This window comes from Amblyraja radiata, chromosome 33 (genome assembly GCF_010909765.2).
Source record: "Amblyraja radiata isolate CabotCenter1 chromosome 33, sAmbRad1.1.pri, whole genome shotgun sequence".
NCBI lineage: Eukaryota > Metazoa > Chordata > Chondrichthyes > Rajiformes > Rajidae > Amblyraja > Amblyraja radiata.
In genome coordinates, this window is record NC_045988.1 from 5,358,030 (window position 1) to 5,375,919 (window position 17,890).

The 17,890-nt window shown below is 44.3% G+C and overlaps 2 protein-coding genes across 2 annotated transcripts; one reads left to right on the forward strand and one right to left on the reverse strand.

Moving 5' to 3' along the window:
* Positions 1–1,341: 1,341 nt before the first annotated feature.
* Positions 1,342–7,898, reverse strand: rps25 (ribosomal protein S25). Its single transcript, XM_033049561.1, has 5 exons — positions 7,790–7,898; positions 7,012–7,107; positions 3,507–3,690; positions 2,611–2,730; positions 1,342–1,403 (listed from the first exon to the last, which is right to left on the reverse strand). The coding sequence occupies exons 1-4, from the start codon at positions 7,790–7,792 to the stop codon at positions 2,615–2,617; spliced, it is 399 nt and encodes a 132-aa protein (XP_032905452.1). The 5' UTR covers positions 7,793–7,898; the 3' UTR covers positions 1,342–1,403; positions 2,611–2,614.
* A 1,562-nt stretch (positions 7,899–9,460) lies between these two features.
* On the forward strand, positions 9,461–15,753 carry trappc4 (trafficking protein particle complex subunit 4). The gene is made up of 5 exons (XM_033049560.1): positions 9,461–9,665; positions 10,937–11,111; positions 11,748–11,851; positions 13,252–13,378; positions 15,514–15,753. Exons 1-5 carry the CDS (start codon positions 9,491–9,493, stop codon positions 15,590–15,592), a joined length of 660 nt encoding a protein of 219 aa, XP_032905451.1. The 5' UTR covers positions 9,461–9,490; the 3' UTR covers positions 15,593–15,753.
* The last annotated feature ends 2,137 nt before the right edge of the window (positions 15,754–17,890 follow it).

The window sequence follows — 17,890 nt, forward strand, 5'->3', positions numbered from 1 at the left end:
GAATAAATAATGCAGCTAACAGCTGCCATAGATACTGATCTAATAACCCAATGTAATATTTTTGCCTTTTATTTTTATATTATAACTGGACCAAGTGCAGACCCGTTGGGTCTGTTCCCCCAACGTGCGGTTGTGGGGGGGAGGCGGCATGCAGCATCACACACTAACTACCCGCACTCACGCTAATGGAGGGGAGGAGAGAGAGAGGGTGCTGAGAGGGGGGTGAGATGAGGGGCGGGGAGAGGTGGGGAGCAGGGAGGGGGTAGGGGTGTGTGGAGGGGAGGGGGGTTTAGGGGAGGGGATGGAGGGGAGGGGATGGAGGGGAGGGGAGGAGAGGAGAGGGGGGGAGGAGAGGAAAGGGAGGGGGGGGGAGAGGAAAGGGAGGGGGGGGAGGGAGTGCCTTTTTACTTCAACCCAAACAACCCATTTGCAGGCAGTGCTTTTTTACCTCTAACCATATTTTCATTTTCAAAGCAAATTAAGGGTACTCGCAGTGCTGTAGACATTTGTCAGTGTAATTCAAAGCTCTGATTGAGGCACACCACTTGCAGAGACTGATTGAGGCACACCACTTGCAGAGACTGATTGAGGCACACCACTTCCTGGTTTTATAGTTCCTCCCCCTCCCTCCAGCAGGGGCAGCAGAGAGAATGGGGAATGTTGTAAAAACATTAATATCTCTGTCAATTTTCATCGACGGGAAAAATCCTCGGCACACATGCGGCGGAGGGGGGCTCTGAGCGAGGTGGCCAAAAATGACGGCCGTAGGTGGCGGCGTACTCTCGGAAACCGCAGCACAGAAAGCCAAAACCGGCCAAGAACAGAGTTTTAGTAATATAGATTAACTCATAGCTTACAAGCAGAGGCAACACTATTAAGATGGTGTTCAACACTGTAGTGTATTTTGGATACTTGGAACTGACTCAAAAGAACTCTGATACAGGACTACTATTAAGATTCTCAGTCTGAAGAAGGGTTTCAGCCCGAAACATTGCCTATTTCCTTTGCTCCATAGATGCTGCCTCGCCCACTGAGTTTCTCTATCACTTTTGTCTACCTTCGATTTTCCAGTATCTGCAGTTCCTTCTTAAACAATTAAGATGGACTGCTTTTAATAAGCAAAGGATTCCTACATTATACATCGCAGCATAATTTGACTTACCCAGTAAGAAAGACATTGAATTCAATAAGGCCTAAAAATAACTTGGGATGCTCTGGGATATTTTAAAAATAGTTGCATTAGTAAAATAAGACAAATAATCTTCCATTCTGCACAAGAAATAAGCTATGCACAGAGAGACTGATTTCTAGTGAAGCACAAGTAACAACTCAAAACAAATGACAAATGTATGTTATATTTTATTTTGTTTTCCAATATCCTCAATTTGAATCCATTCCAGAACCTGAAAAAGTCAAAGAGTAATAATCAGATTCATATATAGGAGGAACTGTCGGCTTTAATTTTATTAAGGGTAATAATTGAGATTAATGTTCCACTAAATCTTAAGATAATAGCCAAGTTAATTTAACAGTATTCAATGAGAGCAACCGATAATAATATGCAAAATACACAAACTCTCACGCCAGCCACAATTCAAATACAATGGCTGTATTTTTCCCTTGGTGTCACCTTCGTGCATTAATTTCAAATCCTTGAATATTAAGGGTTTCAAAAATTAAGAACATATTCATTGACAGAACTCAGTTTTCCAGCTATTCATCTGTCCCAAACAGCCATCTCCTGGTTCTCGGCACTTCAGCGCATGGAAACTAAAGCCCCTGCCCCACTGTACGAGGTAATTCAAGAGTTTTCCCGATTCAAACTCGGAGAATGTCCGCAGCGGGTCCGTAGGAGTTCGTGGATGTCTCGTAGCGGCTCGTACGAGTAAAAAGTAACAATATTTTTCACCATGAGTATTTTCTTTTACTCGTGGACATTTTTCAGTGTTGAAAAAACATCACGAGTTTACTGGACTTCCCGAGTACCTACTGTTAGCATTACGAGCCGCTACAGGACATCCACAAACTCCTACGGACCCGCTACGGACATTCTCAGAGTTCGAATCAGAGGTAAACTCGGGAGAACTCTTGAATTACCTCGTAAAGTGGGACAGGCCCTAAACTCTGTGCTAATGCAGTCAAGTCCTATTAGGAGTTTGCATTTTTCAATAAGATCATTCTAAATATCTCACATAGGTCAAACCATGAACCCAGTAAACCGTTGCAGCAACTCCTCAATCAAATTCATATACATCCTTATATAGGGAAATAACACCAGTAATACTCCCGCTGCAATCTCACCGGACCTCTATATAATCAGACAGTCTTAATTGGACAAGCCCTTTTTAATTATTTACCCCTAGTTCTAGATTCTTCCACAGGATGAAATTCAATTTGACATGCTGCTACCCAACCTGCATGTCAAATTGAATTTATATACAAGGACTCCCAGATCCCATTAAACATATGTGCCTTTCCTTTCAATGCAATAAGTGATTTTTGTTAGAGGTCCATGCAGACCCATAGGACATAGCTTTCACCAGCGGCAAACTCAAAACCCAAGAGATCTGCCTTCAGACTAAAGCAAAGGGTAGAGAACAGAAAAGGTACCTGTTTATGCATCTTCAGTAGCAGCAACGGCGGCGGCGGCAGGGGCAGGGACATCCCCTCCCTTGGTGTTTCGCGTGTAGATGACCTGCGCTCTGTGTTTGCACACCAGCTTGATCATCCCTGCAAAACAGAAACATTATGAGATATACGAACCACTCAATTGTCACTAATCAAAGTCTCTAACTTCCTTGGTTTGAGATTGCACCTCGGATCTTGAATCCTCTCAGAACTACAGAGAGGTAGAAGAAACTGATGCTTATCCCTCAGATACAAAACTAAAATTGGAGGTTGTACAATACTTTTCCAATGAGGAAAAGGGGAATCAAGGATGAACCCCAGAATCCACAACTGTCCATAAACTAAGCAGAGGCTTTCTCGGTCACGTGGATTACTAACAGCAGTATATGATGGACAAAAATGGAGACACAAGGTGCTATCTCAGTGCAGCTTGTTCACCGAGTACAAATTCCACCCTTTGTTGCCCCTGGGACCATCTACTGAAAATCCCTGAAAATACCATGCAAAGCTTCAGGACCTGTGGCCCACAGGCCACAGGCACTGTTACTGGATGTGGATTTCTCACCAATGTATCCACCCCACAAACTTTTGGCATTCAATTGGCCAGGGTACATAGCAAAGGTAAGGCCAAAAGGGAAGAGTGGATACAGAGATTACATATCACTGAAAGGGAATTTTAAATTTTGCATTCACAATCAGATTACGAACACTAATGGATGAACAAGTCACTATTCACAAAAAAACTAGTTATTGATAATGCACGTCTCTTAAGTGCAATACATTGGCATGTCATTCTGCCCTCTACCCCCTCCCTCTGCATCATATCACAAACGTAGTCTTACACAAAAAGAGTGAGAGGTACAAGAGATGCAATTTACCCTTTGAAAGGAGTTCTTGAAGGGCAGCCCTGGCCAAAGAACCTCGGATCTTTAGTCTTTCAGAGACGACCGCAGGTGTGATTAGTTTGTAGTTCGGTACCTCTTTCAAGAGTTTCTCATAGGTGGCTTTGTCAAACAGGATCAAGTTGTTCAGCTTGTCTCTTACTTTTCCTTTTGACCACTTCTGCTCAATAAAACAAGGATTGGTGTTAACAAGGTAAAATGGTGCTGTTAACAAGTTTTCTATTTCAATTCAAGTATCAACAGAAAAGCCAGTACATATCTAAGGCAACATTGCCTCTACGGCATCCAGCTACTAGAGTTCACATTGATGCTTTCCATTATAACAGCAAATAGTTATCCTGCTGAACTGATGCAACAGTTCAACGGTTATTCGTTTATGTTGCCTGCCCTACCAAATAATCCAACAAGGACTGATTTAGCATTAAACAATAAAACTACCCATGGCTCTGCACTTTGCTAATATTCTGTAATTGACGGTTCAAGACTGTTGGAGAGCAGGCATCTACAACATTAGTGTATCCCCATCTACAGTTAACAGGAAGATGTGAGGGCCATTCAGAACCACACACCAGCTCTGCCATTCAATAAGATCATGACAGATGTTTTACTTCAACATCACTTTGCTATACTAATCCCACATCCCTTTATGGATCCCTGCCTTGAATATATCCATCCTCCATAGCTACCTTCTCAATTCTGGCCTGAATGGACCCTTTAATGTAGACATTCCAGGGAAGAGTAACAAAGTTCCTGCATCTGCTCCATCAAGCACAGTGACATTGCACAGTTCAACAAACCCAGCCTAGTAAGTCTCTCATAACAGACACATTCCATGACATGGACTTCCTGGCAAAGCTCCTCCAAGCTCCATCCAGTGCAATCACATCCTTTTAGAGTGTTGACCAAAAATTCACTCAACGAAGACCTAATCAGCTTACCTGCCTTATTGAGGACCTTAGAAACGTGCACAAAAATACCATACCCTTCCTGATCTGTTTGTCACAGCCTCAAAAACAAGATTTATCTAGCACGATTTCCATAATCCCAAATTGACCGTGACAATCTCACTATCCTGATCCAATGAATGGATCCCAGCGTGCTCCCCACTGCTGAAGGTGGCGGTGAGTATTCAGCGGATATTGCAGAAGCTGTTTGTACAATACTGCACTTTTAATTGGAGATCTGAGAATGATTGAATTAACAAAAGACTGATCGAACTCAAAACCCATTAAGAATCTTTCAAAACTCTTTAGATTCTGGAGTAGTTCCTGAGGATTGGCGGGTAGCAAACGTAACCCCACTTTTTAAGAAGGGAGGGAGAGAGAAAACGGGGAATTACAGACCAGTTAGTCTAACATCGGTAGTGGGGAAACTGCTAGAGTCAGTTATTAAAGATGGGATAGCAGCACATTTGGAAAGTGGTGAAATCATTGGACAAAGTCAGCATGGATTTACAAAAGGTAAATCATGTCTGACGAATCTTATAGAATTTTTCGAGGATGTAACTAGTAGCGTGGATAGGGGAGAACCAGTGTATGTGGTGTATCTGGACTTCCAGAAGGCTTTCGACAAGGTCCCACATAAGAGATTAGTATACAAACTTAAAGCACACGGCATTGGGGGTTCAGTATTGATGTGGATAGAGAACTGGCTGGCAAACAGGAAGCAAAGAGTAGGAGTAAACGGGTCCTTTTCACAATGGCAGGCAGTGACTAGTGGGGTACCGCAAGGCTCAGTGCTGGGACCCCAGCTATTTACAATATATATTAATGATCTGGATGAGGGAATTGAAGGCAATATCTCCAAGTTTGCGGATGACACTAAGCTGGGGGGCAGTGTTAGCTGTGAGGATGCTAGGAGACTGCAAGGTGACTTGGATAGGCTGGGTGAGTGGGCAAATGTTTGGCAGATGCAGTATAATGTGGATAAATGTGAGGTTATCCATTTTGGTGGCAAAAACAGGAAAGCAGACTATTATCTAAATGGTGGCCGACTAGGAAAAGGGGAGATGCAGCGAGACCTGGGTGTCATGGTACACCAGTCATTGAAAGTGGGCATGCAGGTGCAGCAGGCAGTGAAGAAAGCGAATGGTATGTTAGCTTTCATAGCAAAAGGATTTGAGTATAGGAGCAGGGAGGTTCTACTGCAGTTGTACAGGGTCTTAGTGAGACCACACCTGGAGTATTGCGTACAGTTTTGGTCTCCAAATCTGAGGAAGGACATTATTGCCATAGAGGGAGTGCAGGGAAGGTTCACCAGACTGATTCCTGGGATGTCAGGACTGTCTTATGAAGAAAGACTGGATAGACTTGGTTTATACTCTCTAGAATTTAGGAGATTGAGAGGGGATCTTATAGAAACTTACAAAATTCTTAAGGGGTTGGACAGGCTAGATGCAGGAAGATTGCTCCCGATGTTGGGGAATTCCAGGACAAGGGGTCACAGCTTAAGGATAAGGGGGAAATCCTTTAAAACCGATGAGAAGAACTTTTTTCACACAGAGAGTGGTGAATCTCTGGAACTCTCTGCCACAGAGGGTAGTCGAGGCCAGTTCATTGGCTATATTTAAGAGGGAGTTAGATGTGGCCCTTGTGGCTAAGGGGATCAGAGGGTATGGAGAGAAGGCAGGTACGGGATACTGAGTTGGATGATCAGCCATGATCATATTGAATGGCGGTGCAGGCTCGAAGGGCCGAATGGCCTACTCCTGCACCTAATTTCTATGTTTCTATTAAAGGAAGCATATTTTGTGGAAAAAATGTAAATAAAACGGCAAGTAGCAGATCAATAAACCAACAAAAAGGTGTCAATCACTTTGATCATGATGATAATGATACAACCTGCTATTGAAATATACTCAACTTTGTTCGCATAAGCCACATAGATAGCTAGCCTCCTTGCCAACACAATAAACCAAGATTCACCAAATGTACAACCACTTGCCACAAGGAATACATTTTCTGGGGAAGGGTCACTAATTAAACCATTGGGATATTGCTTATATTGCTGATTCACATACAAACTTTAACATTAAAAAAAAGATTAACTCAAAACTGGGTCAGTTTTCTTGGTGTTGATTTTTAAAATGCAATCTTCCAATCATTAGCACTTAAATATCAGAAAATTAAGGACCAGCAAAACAAAACTTCCAATAATAAATGAAGATACTAAGCCAAAGTAAGCATCTGCAGAAAACAAGCAAGTAACTGTTCAAACACTGACAAAATGCTGTAGTACCTCAGCAGGGGTCAGGCAGCATCTCTGGAGAAAATGGATAGGTTACATTTTGCACCAGGACCCTTCTACAGACTGACACACGAGCACATCAACTAGTGCAAGCAAAAAAAAAATATGCAGAATGGAGTGTTCAAATAGATCCTTTCCACCACAAGCCGCATTTTATACTAGTTTCTTTATTTCAATCGATACCAATTCCTTTGCTGTACAGTGCAATGTAAAGCGAGATACATTTAAGGCACACCTTCTTCTTGGCCTTGCCTCCAGTCTTGTTCACTGGATCTTTGTCCTTTTTGCCCCCTTTACTTCCATCTTTCTTCTTCTTGTCATCTTTAGGAGGCTATAAACAAAAACAGTTCTTTATTTTCATTTACCTGTAATATTTTAAAAATCAGTGCTTCCAAACAGTTAACCTGACCAGGTGGAAGTCCAACCAGTACAACAGCATGCTGATCTGGGACACGACATCGGGTCTGCGACTTGAACATAGCTGGTTCATCAATCTCGGTGTTGAAAAAAAATAAAAAAAACGGATTGCAGGAGAGAAAGCCAGGCCTTCACCTCCTTGTGGGGATGGTTCCCACATTATTCGCCATTAAGGCTTGGACCTACTCTCCCTTCCCCCTCACAATCTGATCGAGTCCCACTGTTGCTTCTTACACTAGAGAGATGATTAAGGCATGTTGTGCAACTCTCCCTGTGATAAAACACAAAGAGCTGGAGTAACTCAGCGGGTCAAACAGCATCTCTGGAATAGATGACGTGTCGAGACCCTCCTTCTATCAGACTGCGTGTGATAAACCCGGGCCGGGCAGTCACTGGGTGCCGAGGCTGTAAGGAGCCCTGGTGGGCGGCTAGGCCCTGAAGCCTCGGCCTTGGCTGCAGCCCTGGCCCCGGAGACTTCATCCAGCCGGCGTTGCCGTGTCTGGCTGCCCAGCCCAGAGCCGGGCCGTCCGGCGGGCTTGCCCGGCGCTCCCTCACCCCCCACACCGGCCCCGGCGCTCGCTCTCCCTCACCCTCACCATGCTGCCGCTTCAAGATGTCGGAGCGAAAGGAAGAGCCCGTGCGCCGTCAGCCCAGGAAACCCCTGCGCCACCTCGGCCATTTCCGGTCCCCGGTGGGAAACGACGCCCCCTACTGGCCGTTGCCGGGGCAACGGGTTTGCTCGCGGATTAATTCCGAATAAATGCAGAAGAATTATAAACCAAACCATCTCCTGGACCCGGCTCACATCACACGTTTGACAGCCAGCTCACCGGATAGTAGAACGTTTTTTATTTTGCCACGCAGGCGGCCGTTCGGCCCATAGCGCCCATACTAGCCCGTGAAGATAGCCCAGCCCAAAGATTCTAGAGGAACCAGCATCTGCAGTTTCTTGTTTCTACTTCAAAATACTGCAGTACAGTTTATTCGTCAGTTATGACTAAACAATGCTTACTCACTATGTTGAGAAAGATTAGGAAGTTATCATTGATCTCCTCGACTATATTTAAAAATAAAAAGTGTTCAGAATCCCTCTTGGAGTTGAGACCTGCTAAGAATGAACTACAGTGAAGATAGACACAAAATGCTGGAGTTACTCAGCGGGTCAGGCAGCATCTCTGGAGAGATGGAATATGTGACTTTTAGGTCGAGACCCTTCTTCAGGCAGAGAGATATAGAAGGGTACACACAGAGCATGTAAGTTGTGAAAAGGATACATCAAAGTAAACTATGATCAATGATATGCACCTCCAGTCTCCCCCTCCCTAACTCTCAGTCTGAAGGGTCCCGACCTGAAACATCACCCATTCCTCTTCATAGATGGTGCCTGTCCCACTGAGTTACTCCAGCAGAAGGTCATAAGGAATAGGAGTAGAATTAGACCATTCGGTCCATCAAGTCTACTCCACCATTCAATCATGGCTGATCTATCTCTCCCTCCTAACCCCATTCAGGACTTTCATATGAAGAAAGACTGGATAGACTCGGTTTGTACTCGCTAGAATTTAGAAAATTGAGGGGGGATCTTATAGAAACTTACAAAATTCTTAAGGGGTTGGACAGGCTAGATGCAGGAAGATTGTTCCCGATGTTGGGGAAGTCCAGAACAAGGGGTCACAGTTTAAGGATAAGGGGGAAATCTTTTAGGACCGAGATGAGGAAAACATTTTTCACACAGAGAGTGGTGAATCTCTGGAATTCTCTGCCACAGAAGGTAGTCGAGGCCAGTTCATTGGCTATATTTAAGAAGGAGTTAGATGTGGCCCTTGTGGCTAAAGGTATCAGGGGGTATGGAGAGAAGGCAGGTACAGGATACTGAGTTGGATGATCAGCCATGATCATATTGAATGGTGGTGCAGGCTCGAAGGGCCGAATGGCCTACTCCTGCACCTATTTTCTATGTTTCTATGTTTCTATTCTCCTGCCTTCTTCCTGTAACCTCTGATACCTGTACTAATCAAGAATGTAAATTTTGATTTGATTGTCAGAAAAGCATTCTACATTTACTTGATCACCATCTGCTTTAAGTCTGAAGAAGGAGTCTGAAGAAAGGTCTCGACCCCACCCGAAACGTTGCCTATTTCCTTCGCTCCATAGATGCTACCTGTCCCACTGAGTTACTCCAGCATGTTGTGTCTGTATGTGAGTTAAACCAAGGATCCTCTATAGGATCTTTGGGTTAAACTACATTTCCCAGACGGCCGTGAGGAGGCGGGGAGGGAAGGAGGGAGGGAGCGGCCATGGTGGTGTTCAGTGTGTATGTGGTGAATAAAGCCGGCGGCTTGGTCTACCAGCATGACAATTACTCGCCCCGCACCGACGTGGAGAAGACCTTCAGCTATCCCTTGGACCTGGTGCTGAAGGTGTACGACGAGCGGGTGGTGGTGTCTTTCGGCCAGAGGGACGGCATCAAAGGTGAGGCCGGGCGACGGAGCCTGTGCGGCGGCTCCTCAAACCAGGAAACGCCCCGGTCAGCCTGGGCCTAGCCTAACCTATTCCTGAAATAGACACTAAACCATGGAGTAATTCAGCGGATCAGACAGCATCTCCGGAGAGAAGGAATAGGTCTCGACCCAAAAGTCATCTATTCCTTCTCTCCAGAAATGATGTCTGACCCGCTGAGTTACTCCAGCTTTTTGTGTCTATCTTCTGTTTAAACCAGCATCTGCAGTTCCTTCCTACACAGACTATCTCTATTCCTTTTGTCCAGAGATGCTGTCTGACCCGCTGTGTTACTCCAGCACTTTGTGTCTATCATAGCATAACCTAGACCAGTCCTAACCCCTTGGGTGGTTCAACTAATTTCATAATCTGGGAAGTACTGGAAGTTTAAAGTTCTGCAGCCGGTTTAAAGTTGCTAGGTGTGTAGGAAGGAACTGCAGATGCTGGTTTAAACCGAAGATAAACGCAAAATGCAGGTGTAACTCAGCCGGACAGGTAGCATCTCTGGAGAGAAGGATGCAGGTGTAACTCAGCCGGACAGGTAGCATCTCTGGAGAGAAGGAATATGACGTTTTGAGTTGAGATCCTTCTTCAGGCTGTGATTCAGGGGAGAGGGAAACGAGAGCTATGGAAGGGTAAGGTGTGCAAAAGACAGACCAAAGGGGACGATGATCAAGGAAATGTAGTATGGTTCATTGTTAGGGAGGCGAAGATGACATGGGGCCACATATTCAATAATATTTAATCATGAGGACAGTGAAACTAGTCGGAGAACTAGGGTGGGGGAGCGATGGAGAGATAGGGAAAGCAAGGGTTACTTAAAGTTAGAGAAATCAATTTTCATACCGCTGGGTTGTCAGCTGCCCAAGTGAAATCTGAGGTGCTGTTCTTCCAATTTGCATTTGGCCTCACTCTGACAGTGGAAGAGGCCCAGGACAGAAAGGTCAGTGTGGCAATGGGGAGGGGAAGTTAAAATGTGAGTGATCAATACATTGGCCACGGCTTCCACGGAAGGCGCAGTGAAACTGAGGGAATGGTCAGGCAACGTTTTGGGTTGATGGATTAGGGGAAGAAAATCTTTTCTGGCTTTCATCTCACAAGTCTTCACAATAGGTGCCAATGTATTCTGTGTTCCCATGCTGCTTGACCTGCTAAGTTCCTCCAGCACTATATGTTTTGATTCACAATGAGTCCACTTTTTAGGCGATGGTGTTTCATTTTTACCTTTTGCTTGTTTCCCTCAGTTGGATATGCAGTGCTTTCAGTCAACGGGATGGATGTAAATGGAAGGTACATGACTGACAACAGGGATGTGCTGGAGTATCTGAACACCTCTTTTAATTACCCTTTGGCAATACGGTTTGGACGCCCTCGTTTGACATCCAACGAGAAATTAATGTTGGCCTCCATGTTTCACTCGTAAGTTTTATGTCAGAACAAAAATTAAATACTTGACTGTACAGGATTGATTATAAATGTTTATGTACTTTGTTATTGCTCTGAGGAGCTCTATTGTGTTTCTTCCTAAAAAGTAGTGGTATGTGAATTATAGTGGGTACAATTTCCAAGGCCCGAACATGTCTGAAAAATTGATCTAATTTTTCAACAAAATAAATTAGCTTCTGACATTTTGTCAACTTCCCATCTACATGGGTACTCCACTAATTTAGTTCAGAGATACAGCATGGTCACACAGGGAGAACGTGCAAACTCCACACAGACAGCACCCAAGGTCAGGATAGATCCCGGGTCTCTGGCGCTGTGAGGCAGCAGCTCTACCAACTGCCCCACTGTGCTGCTTGCTATTCTTGCTTGTGAGCAGACCGGGTGAGAGTCTATATGTCCCAAGGGGAGAAAATTACCAGACCCATCAGAATCAGTGTTTATTAATTAAATATTAGATGCACAATCTTTACAACATATTTTCTCATTAATGCTATCAGTGTTGGTAGAAATGTGCTCTGCTTTTTTGTGTGTGGGAGGGGGAGCTTTTGGAAGTATACTAATAATTGTCACACTAAGTCACAAATTGATTTTTTTAATTCATGTTCTCAGGTTGTTTGCAATTGGATCCCAGTTATCTCCGGAGCCTGGAAGTTCTGGGATTGAAGTACTAGAAACAGACACTTTCAAGCTGCATTGCTTTCAAACCCTAACAGGTGAATAGCATGGTGTAATATTAACGCTCTGTTTATTGCTTCAGATTACTTCATCCATGCCCCTTTCTCCCCATAACATAGAAAGTTTTCATAGTTGGGATAGCGCATCCATTTTGTTATCTCTCCAGTCACGGAGGTCAAAGTCGCAGTTGGTTTTAACAATACGTTCGAAACCATTTCTCACTGGTAGGAGGATTGGTAACTAGATCTAGGTCATGGGTTGCGGCGATCAAGAATTGGGCCGGCGGAGGGTGCTGGAGGTCGGAGAGGACCACGTGGGTGCTGGTAGTTGCAGGCTCTGCCAAGAACAAAGAGGGACCCAGCATGGCGGGACCGCTGAGAACAATGGGGGTCCCATTGGGGACTAAATGGAATAGTTTGTAACTTTGTCAGCGCTCTTTTTAGATAAAACCAAGAATCTCACTGTAGACAAAAGTGCTGGAGAAACTCAGCGGGTGTAGCAGCATCTATGGAGCGAAGGAAATAGGCAGAGGAAGAAGAAGAAGTCTGAAGAAGGGTTTCGGCCCGAAACGTTGCCTATTTCCTTCGCTCCATAGATGCTGCTGCACCCGCTGAGTTTCTCCAGCATTTTTGTCTACCTTCGATTTTCCAGCGTCTGCAGTTCCTTCTTAAACAAGAATCTCACTGTGACGTGTCACATGTGATAGTAAAGTATAATTCATTCATTCAGATGACTCTGACTAAAGGACCCTGGAAGTTTGGGATGAAGGCAAGGCCCTCAGAATCATTTTGGGGCTGAGGTGTTTTGGTTGCAAAGTTAAGTCGGACAAATTGGGGCTTTGCTCCTTGGAGTAGAGGATGGGGAGTGGACTTGACACAGGATGTTATGGATCGTGACTGGGATGAAAGCAAGAAGCTGTTCCACTTTGGAAGAAGACCTATTTAACGTGATTGAGGTGTGGTGGGTGTTGCTGCGAGAAAAATGCTTCTTGCCAAATGAAAGGTTGTGACCTGATCCATTCTGGAGGTGGAGACAGCCACCCAGGGGATCTTGCTAGGAATTCAATGCAGAATATTTTGATTCCAATATATGAAGATGATGGGCAAAGAGACCCATAGTCAGATGCTGTGATCTGCAGAATTTAACCTGAAAGGAAGGCGGAACTGGATGCATAAATTCATTGGACGCTTGAAGGGGAAAAATCTGCGGGGCTGTGGGGAAAGATCAGTGGGCGAGGATTAAACAAAAAGCTCTGTTACAGAGGGCACAGGATGGAAGGTTTCTCCTTTTGCATAATTCTATGGTCCTGTTTTTCCCCTGAAATGTTCTGTCATGTTTCAGTAAAATAACCTCATTGTCCTTGAGCAATTTTCAGAAGGTTTACTGCTGAAGCTCCTCTTTATGTGATGTGCGTTTATTCTCGTTTTCTTCATTAAAGGAATTAAGTTCATTGTGTTGGCCGACCCTCGACAAGCTGGGATTGATTCCCTCCTCCGGAAGATTTACGAAATTTATTCGGACTATGCTCTTAAAAACCCGTTCTACTCTCTTGAGATGCCGATCAGGTGGGTTTCTGAGGAGGGATCATGAACGTACACATTTTATTTCAGCTAAAAGGGGATGACTCTGCACTGTGAAGTGTTGCAACACAAAGTGCTGGATTAACTCAGCAGGCCAGACAGCATCGCTGGAGAACATGGATAAGAGACGTTTTGGGTCAGGACCCTTCCTCAGTCGAATCAGTCTGAAGAAGGGTCCCGACCAGAAACGTCACCTATCCACGTTCTCCTAAGATGCTGCCTGACCTGCTGAGTTACTCCAACACTTTGTGTCCTCTTGTGCAAACCAGCATCTGCAGTTCCTTGTTTCTAGATTCAAACCTGAACTTTATTCAGCGGGTCAGACAGCATCTGTGGAGGGAATGGACAGACAGCGCTTCAGGCAGACTCCAATATTTCTGGTTGTGATCCTTCTTCAGACAGATGCTGCCTGACCCGCTGAGTTCCTCCTGCAATTTGTGTTTTGCTCAAGATTCCAGCATCTGCAATTTCACGTCTCCTTCATTCTATTTCGTCGGCCTCCTCAACAGCTGCTTCAATTATAAACTAACAGCTTCAGGGACAATGCTGCTGGGGTAGACATTCACCGAGCCCAGTTCCAAAATAGTGCAGGATCACCGATCATTAGATTCACTGCTTTTCCTTGCCACATTTGTTCCTTTCACTTTTCCATCTGTTCTCATGTTAATCCCACACAAAGACTTAGTTCTGTGAAGGAACTGCTCAAAAATCTGATGTCTGAAGAAAGTACAGTTGCTGTGCATTTAAGTAATTGTGTATGTTCTGCCAATTGTGTTCATTGAGTTCAGCGTGGAAACAGGCCCTTTGGAGACTTGCCCACACCCGCCAACATGTCCCATCTACACTAGTCACACCTGCCTGTGTTTGGCTCATATCCCTTTAAACCTATCCTATCCATGTACCTGTCCAAATGTTTCTTAAATGTTGCGAGCGTACCTGCCTCAACTACCTCCTCCGGCAGCTCATTCCATACCCCCGCCACCCTTTGTGTGGAAAAAGTTACCCCTCGGGTTCCTATTAAATCTTCCCCCAGCTACCTCACTTTAAAACTGTGTCCTCCGGTTCTCGATTCCCCTACACTGGGCAAGTGACTGTGCGTTCTTGAGACAATGGGACCATTCTTTTTGTAAAGTACTGGGAGATTTTATTTATTCTTTTCATCACAATAGTTTGAGATTGATGGATGTAAACAAAATATCCACTCGCAGTGTGGTGGCCTCCAATTAATGTTTGTGCAGAACATTCTATAAGGGGTAATTTGGGTGTAGATGAATGCTAGACCCTCCTAGCTTCAAGGAACATTCAAAGTGTTCCTGGTCAAGGATATGGGTCACAGTTCCTGATCCTTGGGTATGAGGGTCCACAGGAAGATCTAGATGAAGAAAGTGACAATTAAAACATTTTACAAACCTAAATGTTTTAAAAACAGTATTGCTCTTGTATTCCTTTATATGTTAATTCCAAGGATCAGGGTGTCACTGGCATTTATTACCCATCCCTAATTGAGTTCATAAGTTATAGGAGCAGAATTAGGCCATTCGGCCCATCATGTCTATTCCACCATTCAATTAACTTGGAGAAGGTGTGGGAGACCCACTGTCCTCAATCACTGTATTCCAAGTGTACTTGGGAGTACATGGATGTGTGAATTCACCCCATATTAATGTGCTCTTGTGGGAGGAACTATTCCCCAAGTACTTGGACAAAAGACTTGGCTATTTCAGCTGAGTCTTCTTGCCTACACTGAGCAGACATGCTGAGGCTGCCAATGTTCACTTGGTGATTGTAGAAACCAGCAACTGTGTGGATGCTGGTTCACCAAGGAAAGGCACAAAATTCTGAAGTGACTCTGTGGGTCAAGCAGCATCCCTGGAGAACACGGATAGGTGACTTTTTGAGATGGAACCCTTCTTCAGAACTAAAGAAAGGTCCCGAGCCAAAATGTCACCTATCCGTGCTCTCCAGAGATGCTGCCTGACCCGCTGAGTCACTTCAGAATTTTGTGTCTTTCTTCCAGTTAGTGATTATCTTGGTTGTGGACTGTTGTTATAAAACATGGTGCAATTGTACAATTTAGAACACAACCTTTCCTGCTTAACCACTTTGGTTTTTATCTGCAGGTGCGATCTCTTTGAACAGAATTTGAAAGTGGCTTTGGAAGTAGCAGAAAAAGCCGGAACAATTGGCACAGCATCTTGACCCCCAGCTGTGAGGCTGTAATCACTTCAGAGGGTTACATCGGGCTGTTGTATATATCTTTTGCATTCAGTAGTACTGGGCTAGGAAACTGAATACAGGAAAGTGTAATTTGATGCAAGTGGGAAATGTACATAGGAAATAAATGCATTGTAAGCATCTGATCACTTGGTTCTTTCAACTCATCATTAGACACGGGTGAGGTGCCGGATGACTGGAGGGTGGCTAATGTGCCTCAAGCATAGGGATGGTTGACGTTTTCGTGTCGAGACCCTGCATCAGGACTCTCCGCATTGTTCCAGCAATTTGTATTTTGCTCCGAATTACAGCATCTGCAGTCTCTTGCGTCACCAGCGCTCATGAATATATCTGCCACTAGAGGGTGGCAGTGTGCAATCTGCCACAAGGTTTGCATTATAGGGCATCAGAATTCTATCAGCAAATGCTGAGTGGTTCGGATGAGTTTCTAGCAGTGATTAGGCTGGTTCAGCACGTTGTTACTCTTTGCAGACAGGGCTGAAGAAAACATCATGTTGCAGCGAGAGTTGTCACAACTCCGAACTAGATTTAAGTTTATTGTTGTCACATTCCGAGGTACAGTGAAAAACTTTGTTCTGTGTGCCATCCAAACATATCTGATATACCATATACGTAAATACAATCAAGTCAAACTCAATTACTATAAGTAGAGCAAAGGGGAAGATACAGAGTGCAGAATATAGTTCTTAGCATTGCAGTGCATGAATACCATAGACAAAGTCCAGCGCACACATTAGGGTAGAGGTGAATCGGGCAGTACACTAGCTGATGGAGGGACTATTCAGAAGGCTGATAACGGAGGGGAAGAAGCTGTTCCTGAGTCTGGTGGTGCGCACTTTCAAGCTTCTGGACCTTCTGCTCATTTATTCGGAATGACCCATTCCTTTTTCAGATTGACTTCAGTTAGGTCTTTGGACGTGGTGTGCACTTTGATCCATTTAACTGATTTATTATCCCGTACTTGTTATTGTTGTCCTGTCTAACTACTAATTTGATAAAGCACGTCCAGCTGCAATTTATTGTTTATCTTCCTCTCCTTGTTTATCCTGGAATGTCGCTAACTTCAGGATTTAATTCTGAAAATGTATACAAACTTTACTCTAATTTATGTTCTCAACACAACTCTGTGGGGGTTGGGGAGGGGGTGGGGGTGTGGGGGGGGGGGGGTCGGGGTGGTAGGTGGGGGGTTGTGTTTCATCATTGACAGTGCCAGAACTGCAAACTTTACACTTTTCTTCTGTGACACTTTGGAATCAAGAACCAGGGGAAATAGGTTTACCGTGAGAGAGAAAGCATTTAATGGGAACCTGAGGGGCAGCATCTTTTTCAATCAGAGGGTGGTGGGTATAAGGAACGAGCTGCCAGAGGAGATAGTTGAGGCAAGTCCTATATTAATGTTTAAACAACATTTGGACAGGTACATGGATAGGAATGTTTAGGCCGGATATGGGCCAAATGTGGGGAGATGAGACTCATCTAGATGGCATGGGAAAGCTGTGCTGAAGGACCTGTTTTCATGCTGTACGACTGTGATTCTAATGTTGAAAACCTTATTCGGCACTCGTATCTTTCTTTCCCTTTATTCTACCCATTGTACTTGAGTTTGGCTTGATTGCAGTTTTGACTGGTATAATCTGATCAAATTGGGTAGCATGCAATACAAAACGTTTTACTGAACCTCAGTACCTGTGATGGACTGGGCAGTGGCAACGGTAAAGATTGATGGCAAGACTGCAGGATGTAGTGGAAGAAGGTAAGATCAGTAGGATAATTGGAGTAGGATAGGTAGGATAATATGTTCTACGTCAGACTCAACGACAATGTGTTTCATCACTGACATTAACTGAATGGTGAAGAACTCTAGGTGCGTCCTTGTATTCAGAGAGTAACTCAAATTTCACTTAATTGGTACATGTGACAATAAACTGACCTTGAAACCTTGAATATTCTAAAATATCAGAGAGGCACAAGAAATTGCAGATGCTGGAATTTGAGCAAAACTACAAACTGCTGGAGGAACTTGGGTCAGAGAACATCTGTGGAGAGCTTTGACAGATGATGTTTCGGATCGGGACTCGTCTTCAGTCTAAACTGGAAACACTTGGACAGTCAGGTAGCATCCGTAGAAAGGGAAATGGATAAACATTCAGATCCTAAAATGTTAACTCTCTGTTTCCATAGATGCTCTTGACCAGCTGTATGTTTCCAGCATTCTTTCTATTTCAGATTTTAAAGTTTCATTGAGATTCTGATTAGTTTGTC

Coding starts and splice junctions, on each gene's coding strand:
- rps25 (XM_033049561.1), bottom strand. Junction 3,691..7,011: donor GAGGCAAGGCCAAGAAGAAG/GTGTGCCTTAAA, acceptor TTTATTGAGCAG/AAGTGGTCAAAAGGAAAAGT. Junction 2,731..3,506: donor TCAAGAACTCCTTTCAAAGG/GTAAATTGCATC, acceptor TCTGTTTTGCAG/GGATGATCAAGCTGGTGTGC.
- trappc4 (XM_033049560.1), top strand. CDS start 9,491: ATGGTGGTGTTCAGTGTGTATGTGGTGAATAAAGCCGGCGGCTTGGTC. Junction 11,852..13,251: donor TTGCTTTCAAACCCTAACAG/GTGAATAGCATG, acceptor TCTTCATTAAAG/GAATTAAGTTCATTGTGTTG. Junction 13,379..15,513: donor TCTCTTGAGATGCCGATCAG/GTGGGTTTCTGA, acceptor TTTTATCTGCAG/GTGCGATCTCTTTGAACAGA.